The sequence below is a fragment of the Centroberyx gerrardi genome, chromosome 13, assembly GCF_048128805.1.
Source record: "Centroberyx gerrardi isolate f3 chromosome 13, fCenGer3.hap1.cur.20231027, whole genome shotgun sequence".
NCBI classification, from domain to species: Eukaryota; Metazoa; Chordata; class Actinopteri; order Beryciformes; family Berycidae; genus Centroberyx; species Centroberyx gerrardi.
The window spans coordinates 29,896,286-29,917,034 of record NC_136009.1 but is presented as its reverse complement, the minus strand read 5'-3'; the positions used below and the strand labels follow the sequence as shown (position 1 = coordinate 29,917,034).

The window sequence follows — 20,749 nt, the reverse complement described above, 5'->3', positions numbered from 1 at the left end:
ATTTCCTGTCAGAACAATTTGAACTTTTGAATCTTTTAACTTTTGGACTTAAAACCATCAAATTTACATTTATTTAGTTAGTTCCATCATAATTTATCGCTGACTTGTGTTTATACAAAAAAAAATCTTTAGAGATCTGGAGCTGGAAATATGAAATATTTATTGATGACAACGGATACTCCAATGTAAATTCTTAAGCAAATGTGACCATATCAACATGAACATCAATGCCATAACATGCATATCTATACAGACTTGTACTGTCAGCAGCACCATGACACAGTGGAGGTGGAAGGTTTCTGCAGGGCGACACTATAACTGGTGAGAGCCAAATATAACACGAGCAAATAAACCTCAACTAAGTGACACAAGTGAGATTATATTTGAAAACATGTGGTCTACATTCTGTAATGTCACATCCTCCAAATACAGAAGCAGGAATTTGCCTAAAACCTGACCTCTGACCCTTAGTCTGTCTGTACTGTCTTGCTGGCCACAATAAATGTTGAACCCAGTAACTGAGTAAGAATCTGTTCAGTGTTTTTTCCTTTCCCCCATCGTATGTTCTACAGGATTACAGCACTGACAACATGTAGTTGATTTCAGATTCTTTACTGACGACACACAGTGTTAGCGGCCCTGCTCCCAGAGTTTATACACATTTTCCATTTCAAATATCTAGACTTTTTCTCCAGAGCTTCATTTGTTGACTGGTTTTGAAGATTTAGGTCATCGTCCAGTAAGCCGTCTGCCGATAGTGGCTGGACAGTCCGACCGTATCATCTATATAGCTGAACATTACAACATTCCTCACAACAACAAAAAAAATTCACAATAAGCAAAGTCAGTCTCGTCTACACCTACATAAAATGTACAGTCATGTGAATAGGGACTGAACAACAACGTTACATCATTCTTCTAGAATTTGTACAATTCCTAAACTGGAACTGGAAATTGTCAAATTCACTTTCCATACATTTCCAGACCCAGGTAAGAGCGCTGAAAACAACACTACTCCAAAAACAACATGTCCTCCAAGTGTCTGGATGTTAATAACCTCCTCTGTACCCTCCTCCTCCTCCGCCGCCTCCTCCTCCTCCTCCTCCTCGATAACCTCCTCCACCCCCGTAGCCGCCGCCTCCTCCTCCTCCTCTGTAGCCCCCACCTCCTCTATACCCTCCTCCTCCTCCTCCTCTGTAGCCTCCTCCTCCTCTGTACCCTCCACCTCCACCTCCTCCTCCATAACCCCCACCCCCCCTGTACCCTCCTCCTCCTCTGTAGCCTCCTCCACCTCCTCTATAACCTCCTCCTCCTCCTCCGTAGCCTCCTCCTCCTCGGTAGCCCCCTCCTCCTCCTCCTCCGTCGAAGCGAGCCATCTTTGGAGGACGAGGGCCGTCACCGAACCTGCCAGAGAGAAGACTGTGTTGTTAGTGGCTCTTTCTAATCAATAAACACACCTTACAGTGATTAGAGTAGGTGAAACTTTATTGATCCCTGTGGGGAAATTGTGTGGAGCAAAGGAGAGATATGAACCACAACTCAAACTGATGATCTCAACACTAGAAGGCATCAAGTAAAAAACACATCAAGGAAAATGGATGAATTGGCGTCTTTGCTGTGGCTTGTGGTGTTGAGTCAGGAAATTAGCATTTTCAAAAGAGACACACTTTCCCTTCCGTTCTGTTTTTGCGATTGCATTTCATTTGTTACACTGGCCAAATCAATCCTATAGCTTGTTACAGCTAATGTGATTTCAAGCAATGAAAGTAGTATATTGCACTAACATTCTTAGGTGACTTAGTGCCCATGCACTTAGTTCCCACTAAGTCTTTCCCAACTCCCAAACTATACTGACCACAGACACAGTGGTAATAAAAACATTCCTCACTCTAGGGTAAAAAAAAAAAAAGGTAAGGTACAGTATGGAAGTTTATCTAGATTCTTGGTGTGATTTTACAATTAAATTAGTATAAATTACAGCTTCTGGTACCTGAACTGTCACAAAAACAGAACAGAAGAGAAAGTACAAGCACCAGCCAACAGCCAAGCTCAGCCTTCCTCAAGAAACCTCAACATTTAAGACTTAAACTGAACTTAAGACGCTTTATTTAACTGTATTTAAGACCTGGAATTTAGATAATATAATTTAAGACATTTTAAGGCTTTCTCTAGCCTGATATTCAGATTGAGATTGTCTCCATGTTAGCTGTTTCTGTGTGGGGGGGTTGGTTTTCCCTGAACCAATCACTAGTGACCTACGTATCTGAACCAATCACTAGTGACCTACGTATCTGAACCGATCACTAGTGACTGATGCTTCCGGCTGCTCTGACGTTATTTCAGTTACACTGACGCTAACTTCACCAAGAATGTTGGTCGTTTTTGACAAAAATATCGTCTTTGCAAAGACAGTATGTTAGTTAAGGAATGATTTAAAAAAAATATTATTCTGCTGAAACGCCAATGAAAATCTGAAGAGTGGGTGGGATGCGATTCAGGAGTCTGGAACCAGGCTAGGCTTTCTCAGGACCTGGAGACACCCTGAAAACAAGTTTAGGAAACATGCAGAGTAGTATAGTGTAATGTTTTTGCGTACCGTTGGTTGTTGGCCATGAGGTTGAGTCCGGCTGCTGAGGGTTTGGAGATCTGTCTGATGACGTTGAGCAGACGGTCGCTGGTGGGATCCAGCTGCTTGATGTATTCTGGGTCTTTGGTCACTTCCACCACCAGAGCCTCCATGCCGGCCCGGAGAGCCGCGATGCCGCCCGCCACCTCATGGGAAATCTTCAGCTTGATCCTGGAGAATTAAATTAATAATCATCAGCAGGTTCAATTAAGTCTCTTCTGTGCTGCACTCCCTAAATCTTTGTCTTAGTGTTTTCTAACATGAAAACATGACTAAAAGAAAAGTATAAGGACTGCCAACTCTCTACGCCACAAGGTGGCGCTACTTAGAAATCAACAAAACAGACCTAACGTCTTGACTGCAGTGATGACTAAATGTGAAACATTGGCCAATCACAATTGAGTATTTAACAAAGGTGTGTAATAAGTCTATATAGCAAGTCTAACAAAGTTACAAAGTGCTGTAAAATACAAATGGAAACACACACCCATTGGGAACCAAACAGCTCTAATAAAAGAGGAGAATGGTACTGCTGGGTCCAGTAAGGCCCAAAGCTCGTTAGGCCAACTCAGAAACCATGCTACACTCTCCACAAATTAAACAAGTTCTGTGAAATCCGAGCTAATAAAAAACCCCAGTTGTGTCTTGAAAGCTGAAGAGAAGCTGCAGGTTAAAGCCTCACCAGTCGTCCAGCTCCACTATCTCTCCGTTGGAGGAAATCTTCTTGCAGGCGAACAGCAGGAGCTGCAGAGGGCTGACCAGCGTCATGCCTTTAGCTGAGATCGCTCTGGTCCGGATCTGATCAGGATCAGGAGCGACAACATGCAGCGTTAACAGACTGAAACAACTGGACTCATCTGTTTTGTTTCCTACCAAGGATTACAGAACAGATAGTACACTGGATTTATATTCAGTGTTCGGTTTAATCTTTTTGTCTTTACTAATCTGTCTAATGCTGCGTTCCAGAGATGTTGGAAAGTCAGAAATTCAGACTTCAGCAATGTACAACGGTTCAAGACCGCAAGGTTTCTGAGATGCAGTTATCTGTCATGTCATGGTGGCATCAAAACAATTGTGGTAAACAGTTAAACATATAAATCTGAATGTAAAATTGCACTTACAGTTGCTAATATGCTATGCCAAGTAGCTAGCTAACGTTGCCAAATAGCATTGAACATTGACTGAACATTAGCTGTTGCAAGGGTAACAGGATTTTATGTTGCGCAAATTAAATCTCGCGGGCATCCAGGTTTCTCATCTGGTTTTTCTGAGCTGGATCGCTCCGAGGCTAAAATTACAACCTACCAGCTGGGAATTTCTGACTTTGGCCTTTAAACGGAACAGAGCATTATTATCCTGCTGACCACAATTTCCCCCCAGAGGTGGACTGATTGACTGATTGCAAGTTAAGAAAGACTGATGGGAAGAAAGACCTATCCACAATCTACAGATCTAAGACCTTGTTTGAGTCGTAACTGAGGCGTCTACCTTCTCTCCGAAGACGAAGAAGGGCGAGGGGTAGGTCATGTCGTGGCTGCTGAAGGGGCAGTTGACAGAGGATTTGTGGATGAGGGCGTTGCGGCCCTCGGTGGTCAGGATCTTCCTCTTCTCCTTGTGGTAGCAGACGTTGGGGTACGAGCCGAAGGTCAGCAGGGAAACCACCACGTCCAGGTTGTTGTCCGGTCCCACCGTGTTGAACATCTGAGTCATCAGGCACTCTGCAGGGAGAGGTCAGAGGTCAGCGATGAGGAAGGGACGCTTCAGACTGCAGCCGCCTCAGAGCCAGTTTGTACCAACAGACAGTTTTTTGAGATACTTTATTGGCTGAAGGAGAATCATCTTTTTTCCATCAACTCTCCTCTGTCTCAGGATCAGAATAATGTTCTTCATGATGTTTTGCAGATAAATGTAGTTTAGTTCAAAGCCGAATTGAATGAGTTAAACTGAGTGATTGTGAAGACTAAGTCGTCACAATACTGGACCCTGATTGGCCGACAGCAGCGGCTCCTCTAATTCAAATGAGGTAAACCTGCTGAGTGGAGGTTTTCCAGGTCAAATGCTGCAAAGTGGCCTGATTGGACGGATTTCAGTCATTCTTTAGTGAGGGAGCCAATCAGCCAATCAAATTCTAACAGTGTCTTCATTAGACATCTTTGATCAGATATGGACAGATATAGAGGGAAATTTGAATTTACACAAAATTAAATATCCCATTAGTTAGAGCTGGGGGGTTTTGTGCTTTTTTTTTTTTACTGTAGTCTGACTGTCTCATAATGGAAAGGTCACATCTTGGATCCTCACACAGCCGCCGTGTGTTTCCTGTCAGTGTCCTGAGTCTGAATCCCTGCTGCCTCGCTCAGTCTGTTGAAATGTGCCTCAGTACCTTCAGGGAAGCCGGAGTTGACCAGGATGTCCTTCAGCTGGACCTTGGCCTCCCAGGTCATCCTCAGCGTCGACATGTTGAGACGTTTGTGTTCGCAGAACCGACTTTCTGCCTCCTCACCGTTCATCCTGCAGATACAGAGCAGGTACTGTTCTCAAAAGATCCATGCATTTTTAAAAGAATTTAGGATTTATTGTTTGTATAACACGATACCTGTTGCAAACATACAGAATACCTTCTGTTCTGAACTTCCATCATAACACCTTTACAAATACCACTGCAACCAAAAATACTAAAACTACAACTGAAAACAAATAAAAACTGAATGAAAACTAAACATTTGAAAAAAGAAACGACCAAAGCCACACTGAAAACTAACTAAAACTAAACTGAAACTCACATAAACTAAACTCTTAAACTATGTAAAAATAAAAGCTGATGAAAAAGCCGGGCCGACCTGACGTCGTCCCAGGCCTGGAAGACGGACAGCAGAGCCACGTGGTCGGAGAAGCGGCTGCCGGCGAAGTTCCGGTGGACGAAGCCGAGGCGTTTTCCCTCGCTGATGAACGGCTCGGGGAAACAGGACGCGGCTGAGATGGTGCACACTGCGTCTCCGACACTAAAGGGTGACACACAGGACGAATTTCACTAAATTCATACAAAGTAAACTCTCAGGTAACGGGGTCACTGCTCAGCTGCTTTAGTTCACTCTGATTTATTTCATGGTTGCTGATGTAAACTAAAATAAAGATGCTGCTCTCTGCTACAGTTATATTCATGTCATCTATATTCACAGGGAGTAAAAGAAATGTTTGCCATGATACATAGAGAAAATAGTAAAAAAACAACTGAAATTTGACTGAGTTTAGTTATAATAAATTACTGTGAAATAACGCTAATTAAGAATCATCCAGTATGATGAATGAAAGTATCATTCTAATAGATTGATGTATAGTAATGTAGGCACTAATACATTCAGCTATAGTAACAGTAAATGTGTAAGCAAATAAGTATGGTAATTATGGTGATTAGTGAAAGTGTGACTAATAAATAGTATTCTATGTATGTACTGTATGTATTATAATAAAATGTATTGTTAACAGTAACAGATTGGTGTGAAGGAGCGGTCTACTGACTGGAAGATGCAGCCCATGATCATCATCTTGCCGAGTCGAGGCTCGATGGGCAGCCGGGCCAGGATCCGTCCCAGAGGGGTGAGCTCGTCGTTCGAGTCCAGGGCGTCCAGCTCTGGAGGGGGGGAGGGAGTTGGGGTTACCATGTTACTCCATAGAGATATACAGGAGCAACCTATTAGTAATCTAAATTTAACTAACACTGGGAAATTGAAATGAACAGGAGGGCCTTCAGCCTCTAGAGAGGAGACAAAGATCACAGATGTATCATCAGGTTTTCCACTGGTCATGGAATTCCTGGAATGTCATGGAATTTGGAGAATAGTATATTCCAGAAAAGGGAAATTCAGGGAATATGATAAATTCTTTGTGGAAATAAGGGAATATCTGGGAATTTTCCACAGGGGTCGCTTTTCATAAATACAGCAGAATGTTTTTTCCAATTTGTTTCACACATTATCTGGTTTTTAGACTGAAAAACAACATGAACAAACCATGAAGGAAGAACAGTGTTAGGTCATGGAAAAACTCTGCCTTAGTTATGGAAAGTCATGTAAAAGTCATGGAATTTTACACCAGGGCCACAGTGGGAACCCTGGATCATGAACTCTTGGCTTTTTGTAATAATTAATCGTGTGTGTGTGTGTGTGTGTGTGTGTGTTGCACCTTTCAGAGTGTGTTCTGCCTCGATGACAGCGTCCAGCGGTGGCGGCTCGATGGCCTTGGACAGGAAGTGTCCGATGGCTCCGAGCCGCAGCAGTTTGATGCTCAGAGCGACTTCGTGCAGCGGCGTCCTGAAGATCTCAGGGGTCATGTGAGTCTCCAGTCTGCAGCGGCACACACACACATGCACACATGCGCACACACACACACACACCAGTTAACACACAGCTTCAGGGAAACTTTTGGGAGGGTCTCAGGAGGCTTCAGGACGTCTCGGGGGGTTTCAGGAGGTCTCGTACCTGTCAAACCTGGCATGACTGCAGAGGTGGAAGCAGAACCCGGGTTGAACCCGGCCGGCCCGGCCCTTCCTCTGCTCCAGGTTGGTCTTGGAGGCCCAAACTGTGGCGTAGTTGGTCATGTTGTTGTGGGAGGTGAACAGCTTCACCTTCTGCCTGCCGGGACACCAAACACAGTTAGGACACCAACATCAGTCTGGGTTTCAGTGGAGAGTTTTAGTGTCCCATGATGGTCTACATGCTGGTTCAGAGGCTTTTCCTTTTTGGGCATGAAAATGGTCAAATTAAAAGTCACTGTATATTAGAAAAAAATAAATACTATCAGCAACTTCAGTCTAAAAATATACATATCTGCCTTAAAACCCGTATCAGTTCAACCCAACTGAAAAAAAATTAAAAACTGTTCAGTCCTGATACACAGTTCAGTCCTATACATTAATGTCCATCGATCTCTCTGTCATTTCACATACTGTGATATTAGTTGTGAAGAACGGAGCGACCTGGCTGAGCTGACATGTTGCTCTGTCACTGGGGATGTTAAAATGGAAAAGGCGACGAGAGCTGAGAGTTGAGCAGAGAGTTTACTCACTTGCAGGAGTCAATGACGTAGACGACGTCGTTGATGGTGATGCTGGTTTCTGCGATGTTGGTAGACAGGATCACCTGCAGGATCAGACCGCTGCTTCACAACAACACCTTCACACAGGGCCGGAGCCTCGGCTCCAAGCCCACAGTTAAATACAATATGCTGCTACGACAGCGATTCAACCGCTCCCTTCCAACCTGACACATCCTCGCTGTCAGGTGGAAACCTCAGGTCTCCAAAAAGTCGACTTATCGGGAACAAAAAGCCTCGTGTTCAACCTGATGACAAAGCATCTTTGATGTTATCCAAGGGGCTTTGAAAGAGTTTCATAAAACCAAGAGATCAGAGTTTTCTCATGAAATCCTTCAACTGAAGTGAAAACATAAACACAAAACTGGAGTTGCGAGGTTTTCACATGACAGCAGTGATATGCACAATTTGAAAAATGGGACAACTACTCTTCTGAAATGATTCTTGGCATGTAAGTAAAATTCAATATTCATTATTCTTTAACTAATAAAATAGTTGCAATGTAAGAGATGTAATCTCCTGTACTAAATATTGAGCAACAGACATGAGGTCACAATATTTTACACTGAGTTTCATGATCTGTGGGCCTGTGAAATCTGTTAAAACTACATTGCACAAATTCAAAACCACTTAGAATAATCTTTTCTTCACTCCTGAAGAACTGACTTGAACAGTTACTTGTATTTTTCCTGACCCCTGTAGCTCTTCAGCGTTGTATAATTTGAATCGTCTGGTTCCTTCCAGAAGCTTCACTGACCTTCCTGATGCTGTCGGGAACGGGTTCGAACACCCTGCGCTGCTCCTCCCGGGGGATCTGGGAGTGCAGGGGAAGGATCCGGTACCGGTTACTTCCTGGAAACAACCAGACATCCGGTCACCTCACATTACACACCGACCTGGTTTCACTCATATTCTAATATTTTTCCTCATCTGTTACTTATTGCATTTATTTATTTTGATTTTTAAAATAGTTTTTCATTCCTTTTCATACCAGATATATTTCATATTTTCACATTGTAGATATTTTTCATTCATTTCTGTCTGTTCTTCTGCTGTTATTTTCCACACCCTGCAAACATGCTGTAAATCACATTTCATACAGGAAATGTGTTATTTGGGTTATTACAGAGGATCTTCCAGCAGCAGAGCTTGACATTAAACACAAAAACCTGTTGAAACAAAGATTATGCACCAATTTCCATGACATTTCCAAAACGTTTTGGTGAGGCAGAATGTTTTCCAGGACTGTGGGAACACTGGAAGTTTGGAATACGTTTTATTGCAATTCTCCAAGAAACCCAAACTGAACCGACCTCCAGCAGTTTTAGTTTTAGAAGGAGTTTCAGAAAGAGAGAGATGGGGGATGACATGCGATAAAGGTCAGGATTTCGTGGCGCACTGTATTTGCGCGCGGCGTACCGAAGTGCGGGTTCATCTCCAGGTGCCTCTGCATGGAGTAGATGAGGTTCCAGCCGGGCAGGAAGACCAGAACGGCTCCGGCCACCTGCAGCGTCTCGACGTATTTAAGAAGCGCCTCCACCAGCTCGAAGGACGTCTCCTTCTCGTTGATCTGAGCCATGGAGCGCTTGGTCTCCGCCGTGTATTCAGAGCCGCAGATCACATTACAGTTGGTCTGCAGACAGGAGGGACAGCAGGAGGTAAAGATGGATGAAGGTGAAGCATATTATGGATTACTGTTAAAGTTAGGAGTCATCAGAAGTCCTTTGCTCGCAAAATAACTATGCTGTGAATTTCAGGTAATGATATATTTCCCCCAAAATGGATAGTGTGTTGTGGAAATGAAAGTAATTTGGAATTGAATGTCTCAATTGCTACATTATGGCCAGTTAATTATCGTGTCTGCCACCTGAATAATTGATCAAAATAGTTTAGCAGTCCCGCATACTTTTGTGTAGAGAAAGATAATACTTTGGAAAGATAATACTTTTATTTTTCAGCACTTTGTCATTTGATTGATAAAGCTGTATGGGAAGGGCTGCTTACATCATCGTCTCCTCCCTCCTCGTCTTTGTCTTTCTTCTTGCGGTCGGCAGGAGGAGGGACGAAGTTGGTCATCTGGATGCAGTCTTCCAGGAAATACTCTGCAGGGAAGGAGGGGAGGAACAACCACTTCAGTTCAGTACAACAACTTACAACAGGCAAAACATTTCAACAAGACAAGCAGGCTGGACTGCAAGAAGCTGAAGATGAGGCAAAGCCAGCGTTTTCTCCGAATTTTTGTGTTTTATTTATTTTTTTGTGTTTAAGAGTCAGTTTAGTTCTGCTTCTAGTTCACATTGCAGGGATAAAATGTTTTTGGACACTTTATCTTAATAAAAAACCCAATTCTTCATATTAGGGCTGCACCTCCTTGTTTTTAGGGGTAAATTTTGCTGAATTCCACTGTTGTTTTCCCCTAATACAGCAATTAAAATTTCCCTCTATTCTTATCCATAACTGATCAAAGATTTTTAATGAAGACATTGTTAAAATGTGATTTTGAGTGGTGGTTTCAGACTAACTCCAGGAAACGCATCACAACTTGACTTGGTCCTGATTGGCTCCCTTATTAAAGAATGACTGAAATCCGTCCAATCAGGGTCCAGTTTGCAGCATTTGAACTGGAAAGCCTCGACTCTAGAGGAGCCGCTGCTGTCGGCCAATCAGGGTCCAGTATTGTGACGACTTAGTCAGATGGGACCTTTAATGCCCCATGTTCTCCATCAGAGGCGTTGGTGTTGAAGTGATGTTAGCAGAGGAAACGCTGTCGGCCATCTTAACACAGTCAGTGAGGTCAGAGCTACCTTGGACGGGGAAGGTGCGTCCGAAGACCTCGATGATGGGACAGTTGAAGAAGTACTCTCTGAACATGGTGGTGTCGATGGTGGCCGACATGAGGATGACGCGGACCTCGGGGTACGCCTGCACCACGTCTCTGAGCACCACCATCAGGAAGTCCGTCTGCAGCACAACAACAACAACAACAACAACGAGAACAGAGGGCGGGACGGTCAGACGCCGCAGGAAAACAACTCTACTGTCCATTTTACCAGCCATCTAGATTTCAAAATTCCAAATAGCGGTTCAGAGTTAAAATGTATAACCAACCAAGCAAACAAATACAACCCAATTTATTTGTGAGGCAGAGTAGAGACCCAGGACACTTGACCTTTGACCTGCAGAGGGTTCAGTGAGTCCACTTTATCTCGTCTTCAGTCTGATTTGATCCTCGTTACATGTGGAGGAGCCGGTCCAAAAGACTCAATAGATGTTAGTTCATAAATTAACTCACATTGATGTCTCTCTCATGGATTTCATCAACGATGACGTGACTGATGCCTCTGATTCCAGCCTCCAGCTTCCGCAGCAGCACACCTGAAACACAACACTGATCAGTCTACTAAACACACAGCACTGGTCAGTCTGAGCGGTCACCATACTGACTGCTGCTAAATGTAAAACCGCTGCAGCTTGTTGCCTACCGACGGTGCAGAAGAGGACGCTGGCGTGCGGTCGAGGGAGGATGGACTCGAAGCGAACGCTGTAGCCGCAGCTCTTCCCAAGATCCTCTGCTCTCTCGTACGCCACGCGCTCGGCCACCGACACGGCACTGATCCTCCTGGGCTGGAGAGAGGAGAGCAGTCAAAACTTCTACATGGAGCAAGAGGCACCAAATTGTACGATTATTAACTGTAGAAAATAACAAACCTATTACACATCATTATTGTGTAATGTGTAGGTCTACAGTTTTAAAGTGAGTCACCGCTTTACTCGTAACCCCTACTGTTCTGAGTAAGTGTTTAGAAGTAAATGTGGATGCTGGGCGTTACCTGGGTAACCACGATGTTGCAGTCGGCGGCCCGGCCGTTCTTGATGAAGCGGTCCAGGATGTACTGAGGCACCTGCGTGGTTTTGCCGCAGCCCGTCGCTCCTCTGATGATCACCACCGAGCTGCTGTCCACCGCCGCCATGATGTCCTCCTCGAACTGTTTGACCGGCAGCTGGTCGCGCTCCGACAGGATCTGAGACAGCAGGGTCAGTCTGCTTCACTGCTCAACCGCCTCACTTCACTTAAAGGTCCATTATTATAGGAATTCAAATTTTCCTCTATTTCTATACATTTATGATCCAAGATGTTAATGAAGACATTGTTAATATTTGACTTTCTTTGAGTTGTTCAATTTAAAAGGAAATCCATCCTTTTTTCCAGTCAGTTTCAAACTTGTCGGCCAATCAGGGTCCAGTATTGTGACGACTCAGTCTTCACATTCATTCAGTTTAACTCATTCAATTCAACTTTGAACTAAACTACATTTATCTGCAAAACATCATGAAGAACATTATTCTGATCCTGAGACAGAGGAGAAACTGAATGATATGGGACCTTAAATAAAGGAAAATAAACATTTCAAACAACACAGGAGAGAATGAATATCTAAAATGTTAGGAGCGTTAAAACTGGACATTCATTCATTATTATGTTGACTTTTTCTTCTTTTAGTGTAACAGCCTTTCAATTCCCAACAGTCTGGATTTTAGTTTTTTCTTCACCACATAACTGCATTTCTTGTGTTTTTTCTAATTCCCTAGGTTGAAAAGCATGAAAGTGGTAAGTTTTAAGAGACTTGCCTTCTGCAGTGTTTCATCGTGTTCCAGCTGGTAGGTCAGTTCATGGTGAAGGTCGGAGCTAATCTGCTCTGGAGTACACTGGAGGGAGGGGAGGGAGGGGAGGGAGGGGGGGGGGAGGGGGGGACTGATGTAAGACTGATGTAGGATTCAGACTTTTCCAATAACTAAGTCAGAGCTGTTCCATGACCTAAAACTGTTCTTCCTTCCTGCTTTATTAATGTTGTTTTTTTAGTCTGAAAACCTATCTAATCATATATAACAAATGTGTGAAACAAGTTGGAAAATACATTCTGCAGTATTCCTGGAAAGTGACCCTGATATTCCCTGACTTCCCCTGTCTGTCTCTAAATTCCACAATATTCCAGGAATTCCATGACTACTGTGAACTCTGGATATCAGTAGGAAAAGTTGATTTGTCTGCCAAGATTACGACAATCAGGGTTACTACTATTACTATTCCTCAATATTGAAATGTTAAATAGCCCATTTTATTCTGCTTGGTATATTTAGTCTCACTTCAACTGTCACCTGGAACTAATGGAATCAGAAAACATTTTTATTTGGGTTATTTTTCCATCATAGATCTACCACCAGCCAAGTTTGAAAACAAAACATTCAAAAATGCTAATGACTTTTTTGGATGATTTTTTTTAATATAATTTCTTTCAACTTTCCCAGGCCTGGAACTAAAAATATTCCGACTCCACAGTATTCCCAGGTTCCTCATGCCTGTAGAAACGCTGACAGAAGCAGAAACACTCACAAAGGCCAGCGGTCCTTCGTCGATGTTGCTGCTGGTCCAGGGGTTCCAGTTGACCTGGGGGGGCGACCAGGGCACGACCCCCGCCCCGCTCTGCCGCTGGGACGGCTCGAACGACGCCATCTTCCCCTGAACCAGAGACACCGAGGAGCCGCCGTCTGCGGGCTGGACAGAGAGGAGAGGAGCCGTGTTACACCTGAACGCATCACCAAACCACATCAACCTGCTGATGTCCCGTAGCTGAGTTTATATTGTCGCTTTTTTCCATTCATGTTTTAACTTAATATGTTCTAGTGGTGGAGCTGTTGTTACGTTTAGTATCCCCTATTTTCTCTACTCTACCATATTTCTATCCTGTTTTTCTTTGCTTTATCCTGTTACTTGCTGCAAGGCCTGAGCAAAAATTCAATATTATCGTTTATTGTTCAATAGAATCATATCGTGATTAAATCATATCAAGTTATTGTGATACGCAATTCTGTTGTCTGAATTCATGAGAAAAAGTAAATACTCTTAAAATTAAAATCTCTCAAATTAGGGAAAATTTTAAAATTCCAGATCACTGTACAGCTCAACATTACTCAACACTACAACTAATATTTTTGTTTTGTCCAATAATGAAACCCATTTCCCAAACTCCTCCAGTCCTCCAGGTGTTGCAGTGCTGTAGAAAGTGACTCGGTCTAGTCGTCATGTCTTACTGGACTTACCGCCGGAGGGATCTGGACTCCGAGCTCCTGGACCAGACTGCTCAGCTGCTGCTGAAGCTCCGGAGAAACACCGACTTCAAACGGCTCCAGCTGGACAGAAACCATACAGCAGCACGGTGAGACACAACCTCATCCAGCTGGGTCACTTATAATGAAGCTGAAAACCATCTTCACTCCGCTGGGTTTAGAAGCCTTTCCTGTCCTAACATCACTGGAAGTTGGTCGTATCATGGTGAAATAATTCTAGCTTTATTGTGATACACAATCCTGTTGTCTAAGTTAATAGTAAAAAGCAAGTACTAATTAAAATCTCTCACAAAATGAGATCTCAAAGAATTTACTGAGCCTCCAGCTGCTGCAGTGAAGCTGCTCAGTGTTCACCAGTACAGACTGTGGTTGTACTGGGAAGCTCCCAGTGTGAATGTGTGGAACTGTGAGAATGTGAAGCACAGTTCAGTAAAACTCTTCATGGATCAGCGAAGGTCCTGAAGGACAGAAGAGGCTTCCAAACGTCCTGAACCAAAGTAGATGCTGTTAAAGGATAAGTTTGGTGATTTTGTTCTTATATATATATATAATGAGTCTCTTCCATACCTGTAGTACTTGGACCCAGAATCAATATTGACTCTGTTGCTGGGCCTCTTGCTGCTAACAAGGAGTCCACACAGGGTTTGTCAAAATATCTGTGGAAACGATATGGCGACCAACCGACGTATTTATATATAAATATACGTATTTTGACTTGTTGTTGCCAGCAAGAGGAGAGCCGACTCTGAAGCCAGTATTGTCTGTGGGTCCAAGTACAACAGGGATGGAAGAGACTCATATATAGGAACAAAATGGATGAACTGATCCTTGAAGGGGCGACGGGGGAACGGTCCGTCTAAACTGAGCGTACCGTCTCGCCCTCCTTCTTCTTGGTGATGCCGGTGTACGCCTCGATGACGGCCAGGTGGTAGAGCTGCCGCACCAGAGACAGAGCGCACGACTGGGCCGCCAGCTTCTTGTTGGAGCCGTGCTCACGGGCCGTGATCCCTGCAGGACGACAGCCGCTGTGACCTCTGACCCCTGACCTCCTCACTACTGGCTGCTTGTAATGTTGGTGATCTAGGAACTGAAGCTGATTCTACTGCTGACCTCACTGATTAAAATTCAGATAAACAACTAAAAAATATTAAGTTTAAAGGGGAATGTCAGCTGCTTTCACAAATTTCATTTTGTCTTTAAGTTAAGGCTGAACAGTCAGGGCTAAAACGATAATCCTGATTTTTGCTTTGATGATTTTATTTTACTGCACTTTTGACATCTATAAAAATATTTTTTCCAGCGACAGCAGATATTCTAAATGTAGTATAATTTTATTCCATTAACAGCAGTCCTGCAAGTTACTCTAACATCACTAAAGAAACCAAACTGTTCTCCACTGCTCAGTCAAATCGCACAAAGACGTTTCTACACTCCAGGAAACGCATCACAACTGGACTTAGTCCTGATTGGCTCCCCTCATTAAGGAATGACTAATGTCCTAATCAAGCAAGTTTGTGGCATTTGAACTCAGTAAACTATATTTATTTGCAAATGATTCTTATCTTATTCTTATTCTGAGCCAGAGGAGATATCGCTGTTGTCCAGTGAAAACCTCGTAACTCCAATTTTGTTGATTTTCATGTTTTAACTCACAGGATTACATGGTTCTATGGTTTGAGAAAAATTTACGACTTCCTCCCCCCTTTCAAAACCCATTGAATAAACTCAGAAATGCACAGTGGTTAAGCTAAGATCAAGGCTGTTTTTCTTTTGGAGATACAAGGTTTTCACCCAACAGCAAAAATATGAAAACAAAGCAAAATATTACCGGATGTTTAAAATATACACATGCGTTTAAAAAGATTTCTCAGAGTCTTACTTCTGCCCAGCTGTCTCACAAACAGCTGCATCTCCGCTATGAAGCTCCTGAGGACAGAAACAGCAACATGACAGCGTTACACACCGGGACCTTCAAACAGCCGGAGCGCCGGCTACAGAGCGATGTAACGGACTGAGGATGTGATGGACTCACCTGCCGTGCTCTCAGTGGGAAGCCTGTGTGTTTTTCTGCCAGACTTGGAAAAAACACCAATCGAGCGTTTAGTGTCCCGGTCCGCTGCCTGCCTCTGGCCTGCGGTGGAACAGCGACACCAGAAATCACAACCAAAACCCCACAGAGCCGTCCAAGCACCCATGGGACAGCTTTAGTTCACCTAAACGCTGTCCCATGTCTTCCAGCGGTAGGGTTGTGAGTTCTGGCGTCGCCTCAGCGTTCCCTATCAGAGCGGGAAACTAACTTCACCCACCGACCGTTTCACCAGCCAAAAACTGGCATTTACAGCAGGGTGTCTACAATAAATCCTTTTGGCTGGGGATAGTAAGCCATATCCAATATTAACCAGGATATTTACCATTATATTTATATTGAGAAATGTTGTTTTTACTTTTTAAAATCATGATAATGTTGGGAAATTACTGTTTGCCATGTGTTAAAAACACAGCACAATGTATGTCAATGGGAAAAAATTAATCCTGGTAAATATCCTGGTAAATATTGGCTGAGGCTTGTAAGCCAACAATGGAAAAAATAAATAAATCCTGGTAAATATAATGGTAAATATCCTGGTACCTATTTACGAGGATATTGGCTTATCACAGCCAATATTTACCATTATATTCCCCAGGATGCTTTTTTAAAGCCAGGGTTTGGCTGGTGTCTGGGTGGCTCCTCTCCCTGCTCTCTGTCCCTCAGCTGATTTCAGTTGTTGGGTCGGACATCATGTGTGGGAGATGTGAAGCGCAGCTCCCAGAATGATGAAGCAGAAGTGGTCTGAGATCTCTGCGGTGTGGCAGACACACCCTGGAGTCTCTGGGTTCACAGCAGTCCAGCAGAAAAACACACAGGAGCACACCGACCCACACAGGAGTTCAACTACCAACCCGCCCCAACCTGCAGATAAGACTCTTAGTTCTAGTGCAAGTCAGTGTGGAACCAAACCTGCATCAACGTCTTCTGATTACATTTAACTAGATACAACATGCTGTAAAAAGAGGGTTCCTCAACTGTTCTTTTAGCTAAACAAAAACCCAAAGATTTGTTCAAATATACACTGGCAAATCTGGTTCCTGTTCATTTGGGACATTTCATACATTGTTAAAAGGTTCTTCACAGCACCATAAAGGGTTCTGCTGTGGTACAAGGCTAAAGAACCATCTTCTGGTACTATATAGAACCCCTTTCATCTGCGTCTTCTGTTTGTCTCGACTGTGAAACACTTTGTAAAGTTGGTCTTAGAAACATGCTCCACAGACAAAGTTAAAGTTATTACTTATATCGCTTTGTAGCGCGACAAAATGTGCAAAAAGCCAGACGTGAATATCTTTTTAAGAAACCATAAATAATAAAAAAAAAATCAGCAAGACCTGCACTTGATGATGACAGATGCAGTTTAGTTCTCCACTGTTTTGCACTAGCAGAGCCGACAGAGCTAAGAGGAACCGGCTTCATGACTCCCTAAGGTCTTCAGCATGATAAAGTGAAGGTGCCGAGGCTGCAGGATCCAGACCTGTTGTGGTCCGGTCCCACTTGGCTGTATTTATACTCAGCGCTGGTTTTCTCCTTCTGGAAGAACTGGTTCAGACGGGCCTTGGCGTTCTCCAGGGTCCAGTTGCCGTGGAGACCGGCGTTCAGGTCCACCTCCTCCGACTCCAGTGTCTGCAGGGACGGAAAAAAATCCAGATTAGGAAAAGATCTTTGGTGAGGCAGCGAAAGACGACAGTTAAATAAAAACAAAAGCAAATAGTGCATGACCTCTTACGGTCAAACAGCTGATTATTAACATGGTTTGATATGGATTTGATTTATTTCCACGTCCGGCAGCTCATCCATTCATTATTATACAGTTTGTGTCTAAAAAAACTCATCTTCCTCAACAAACTTGGGCTTCAGACAGTTTTCTCCCAGGCTTTAGATCAGATAATGAGATTGTATTGATCGCTGTGGGGAAACTGGGAGGCACAGCTAAGGAAAAAGGACATAAATAAAAATAGAGCAAACTTGGGGTATTAAAATGTCCTCATGTTGTCATGTTGACATTATGTTATTATTATGTTTAAGTAAAAATACATTAATGAAAAACAATCTACTGATGGTCAATTACTGCTGGCAGTAATTTGTGGCTGTGATTCACACCAGAAGCAACTAGAGAAACTAAATCACCACAATTCATTTTCTATGAATCCGATGTCGACCAGTCGCCTCGCTTCCTGGTCTGCTGGCGTGGAAAAGCTAGTTGTAGACTTCTCCAATCAGCAGCCAATCACGTACTAGCATCGCTACCGATCAGCTAACAGAGCAGCGGCCAAATCTGGACGGCCACTCTTTGAGATTAAATTTCATCTTTAGCCTCTAAAGTGTGTTTGATTTGGTGTCACATGGCTCTCAATGTGCTCACAGACCAGACTCTGGATCGCAGCGTGGGTCTGGATTTAAATATCTGAAGACAAACAGGAAGTGTCGTACCGCCTGGGCTTCCTGTTCGTCTCTCTTGGCGTAGTACTCCTTCAGGTTGGCTCCTCGGTCCCACTCAGCGCCGCCGCCACCTCCTCCTCCTCCTCCTCCTCCCCACGCAGCATTTCCTCCTCCTGAGTATCCTAAACCCGTCACACCTGGAACCGGTCCGGAGCCGTTGTCTGACACCAACACAGACACACACAGATCTTTAGAGACACATAATCCAGTCTGTTATGGAACAAATATTGTGGTTAAGCCTGTTTATGTCTGTTAACCCTCCTGCTGTCACCTTCCTTTAAAGTGTTATACAGGTAAATTGTATGATTACTGTAATGATGAATGTTATGTCACCTTGCTCTGTTTTCACTACCAGGTGAGGAGGCAGAGGGCCGCTGGCAGGAAGGTTCCCGAAGCCGCCGCCTCCGCCTCCTCCTCCTCCTCCTCCGTCAGGCTGGCTGCTGTCCGGGACGCTCGCCTGCTGCCAGAAAACACTCAGGTCAGACTCATCCTGTGTTTATGAACTGCCTGCCAACCGACATGATCATTTACTGACTACGGACCGCATGGGTTGCTGGTAGCCTGGAGCAGTTCACTGTCCTGAAGTTTCTATACAGTGGATATCAAAAGTCTACAAACCCTTTCAAATGTTCTACTGTTTAGTTTCTAGAGGCCTGACGTGAAAAGCTCAGAGTCATCAGAGTTTTCACTTTCATGTGGATATAGTAGCAGAGAAGTCGAGGTAAAAGCAAAGGGCTTCCTGGCAGAATTGGTGCAAACCTCCCTGGATAAACTGGAGTATTTAGTCTTTGTTGACAGATAGAGGACAGACTGATGGTTTCATTCGTTCATCTATCCATTCATGTATAGAAAGACAGAAAAGGCTCTCTGACCCCGAGGGCGGGCACCTCCGCAGCATTCATCTCTCCGACTCGGACCAGGTAATTAACAAAGTCCCTCGCAGCGTTGGACTGAGCGTCCTTTTTGTTGGTCGAGTTTCCCATCCCAGTGTAGTTGAAGCCTTCGACCCGGACCTGCAGAGGATTCAGAAACAGAGTGAAGAGGAGAAGCAGTTTAGAGAAGAAACTTTCCATAATGAAACAGTGCAGAAAGCAAATAAAAGGGGTGAAGTAATAATTTTAAGACTGCAAGTGAGGATGCAAAAAGAACTAATACAAGCTCACATTTCATGAAAGACTATTGTTAACGTCAGGTTAAAGGGAACATACAACAGAATACAAGACGAGGCCTTTACCTGCAGACAGACTGACTCACCTCACACAGAAACTTCTGCCTGTTCTTGTTGCCTGCAGCTCGGATGTCGTAGTTGGGAGTCAGCTTCTTCTTTCCACACCAGGCGTACAGGAAGTTCTTGATGTCCGCCATGGTGGACTGGAGGGGGGGGGGGGGGTCTCCTCTGTAGACCCTTTAGTCTGTTTAACAGTCAGTAGAAACTCCTGTCAGTTAGCTTACAGACTGCTAAAGATCAGCAGGTCCGTTATCAGACACAACACTGATACTAGCCCCAAAGGGACGCTAGATGGCATCGTAATGACATGATGGGGCTACACTGATACAAGGCTCTGGGGATCTGACCTACAGTAACTAACCGCTAGCTTTGGCGGATCAAACTGAATTTATACTCCAATATATTTGTGTATCATTACAAAAGATGGCATATGTATTGCTAAACCTGTTTGAATACTGTGGACTGACTAGGAAAGAAGGAAAGTAGCAAGTCAGACTGGGACGTGTCCGATAATGGAAGTATTTATCTTACCGTTCCTTGTGTTAGCACTTGACACCGGCTGCGTGCCTAGCAAGCTAACTATTTAATTAACTAACTAATTAACGTTACGAGTACCGAATTCTCCCTCTTTCAGATTTTATGTTGTATAAAGGAATGTGGCTAGCAAGGAACGAACATGAGTAACGTTAAAGTAAGGACTCAGACGTAAACAGACGTGATAGCTAACGTTAGCTGTTAGGCAGTAATGTTATTAGCTGACAAGCCGGTGATGTTAGCAGGCCGCCGAGCCCACACCCGCCTCACTTCTGTCACACTACTGACAACACACAAGTCATTTAGTGCTTTTTGTGTTGCGCGTGCTCCCCGCTTCTATTTCTCATTCATAAAAGTATGAGTGAGCCTCTCTCGCTGCTGGCATTAGCAAGCTAATGTAACGTTAGCTTCTCTGGCTAATTTTACATTACTGGCTCTACAGTGAATATAATGACGCATTACTGCCAGACGCTTTGTTTAGTTCATGAATTAAATTACCGACAACAACTTTATTACTCACAGCCTACCTGACTTAATGTTCCACCTTTCTCCAACACTGCTGCAGCGTTACAAGCTACTGTAACAGACCGGAAGGATGATAACCAGAATAACG

General features: G+C 43.8%; 1 protein-coding gene across 1 annotated transcript; it reads right to left on the bottom strand.

Moving 5' to 3' along the window:
- Positions 1-143: 143 nt before the first annotated feature.
- On the bottom strand, positions 144-20,721 carry dhx9 (DEAH (Asp-Glu-Ala-His) box helicase 9). Its single transcript, XM_071895981.2, has 28 exons — positions 20,664-20,721; positions 19,629-19,786; positions 19,247-19,387; positions 18,708-18,831; positions 18,366-18,535; positions 17,410-17,558; positions 15,723-15,769; positions 14,715-14,851; positions 13,817-13,906; positions 13,110-13,271; positions 12,347-12,424; positions 11,548-11,739; positions 11,200-11,341; positions 11,010-11,092; positions 10,522-10,678; positions 9,722-9,819; positions 9,137-9,350; positions 8,475-8,569; positions 7,691-7,764; positions 7,105-7,257; positions 6,809-6,969; positions 6,146-6,257; positions 5,467-5,628; positions 5,010-5,137; positions 4,115-4,344; positions 3,309-3,424; positions 2,597-2,797; positions 144-1,404 (listed from the first exon to the last, which is right to left on the bottom strand). The coding sequence occupies exons 2-28, from the start codon at positions 19,737-19,739 to the stop codon at positions 1,050-1,052; spliced, it is 3,882 nt and encodes a 1,293-aa protein (XP_071752082.2). The 5' UTR covers positions 19,740-19,786; positions 20,664-20,721; the 3' UTR covers positions 144-1,049.
- Positions 20,722-20,749: the final 28 nt, after the last annotated feature.

Coding starts and splice junctions, on each gene's coding strand:
- dhx9 (XM_071895981.2), bottom strand. CDS start 19,739: ATGGCGGACATCAAGAACTTCCTGTACGCCTGGTGTGGAAAGAAGAAG. Junction 14,852..15,722: donor TGTGAGACAGCTGGGCAGAA/GTAAGACTCTGA, acceptor GTCGTCCTGCAG/GGATCACGGCCCGTGAGCAC. Junction 11,093..11,199: donor CGTCCTCTTCTGCACCGTCG/GTAGGCAACAAG, acceptor GTTGTGTTTCAG/GTGTGCTGCTGCGGAAGCTG.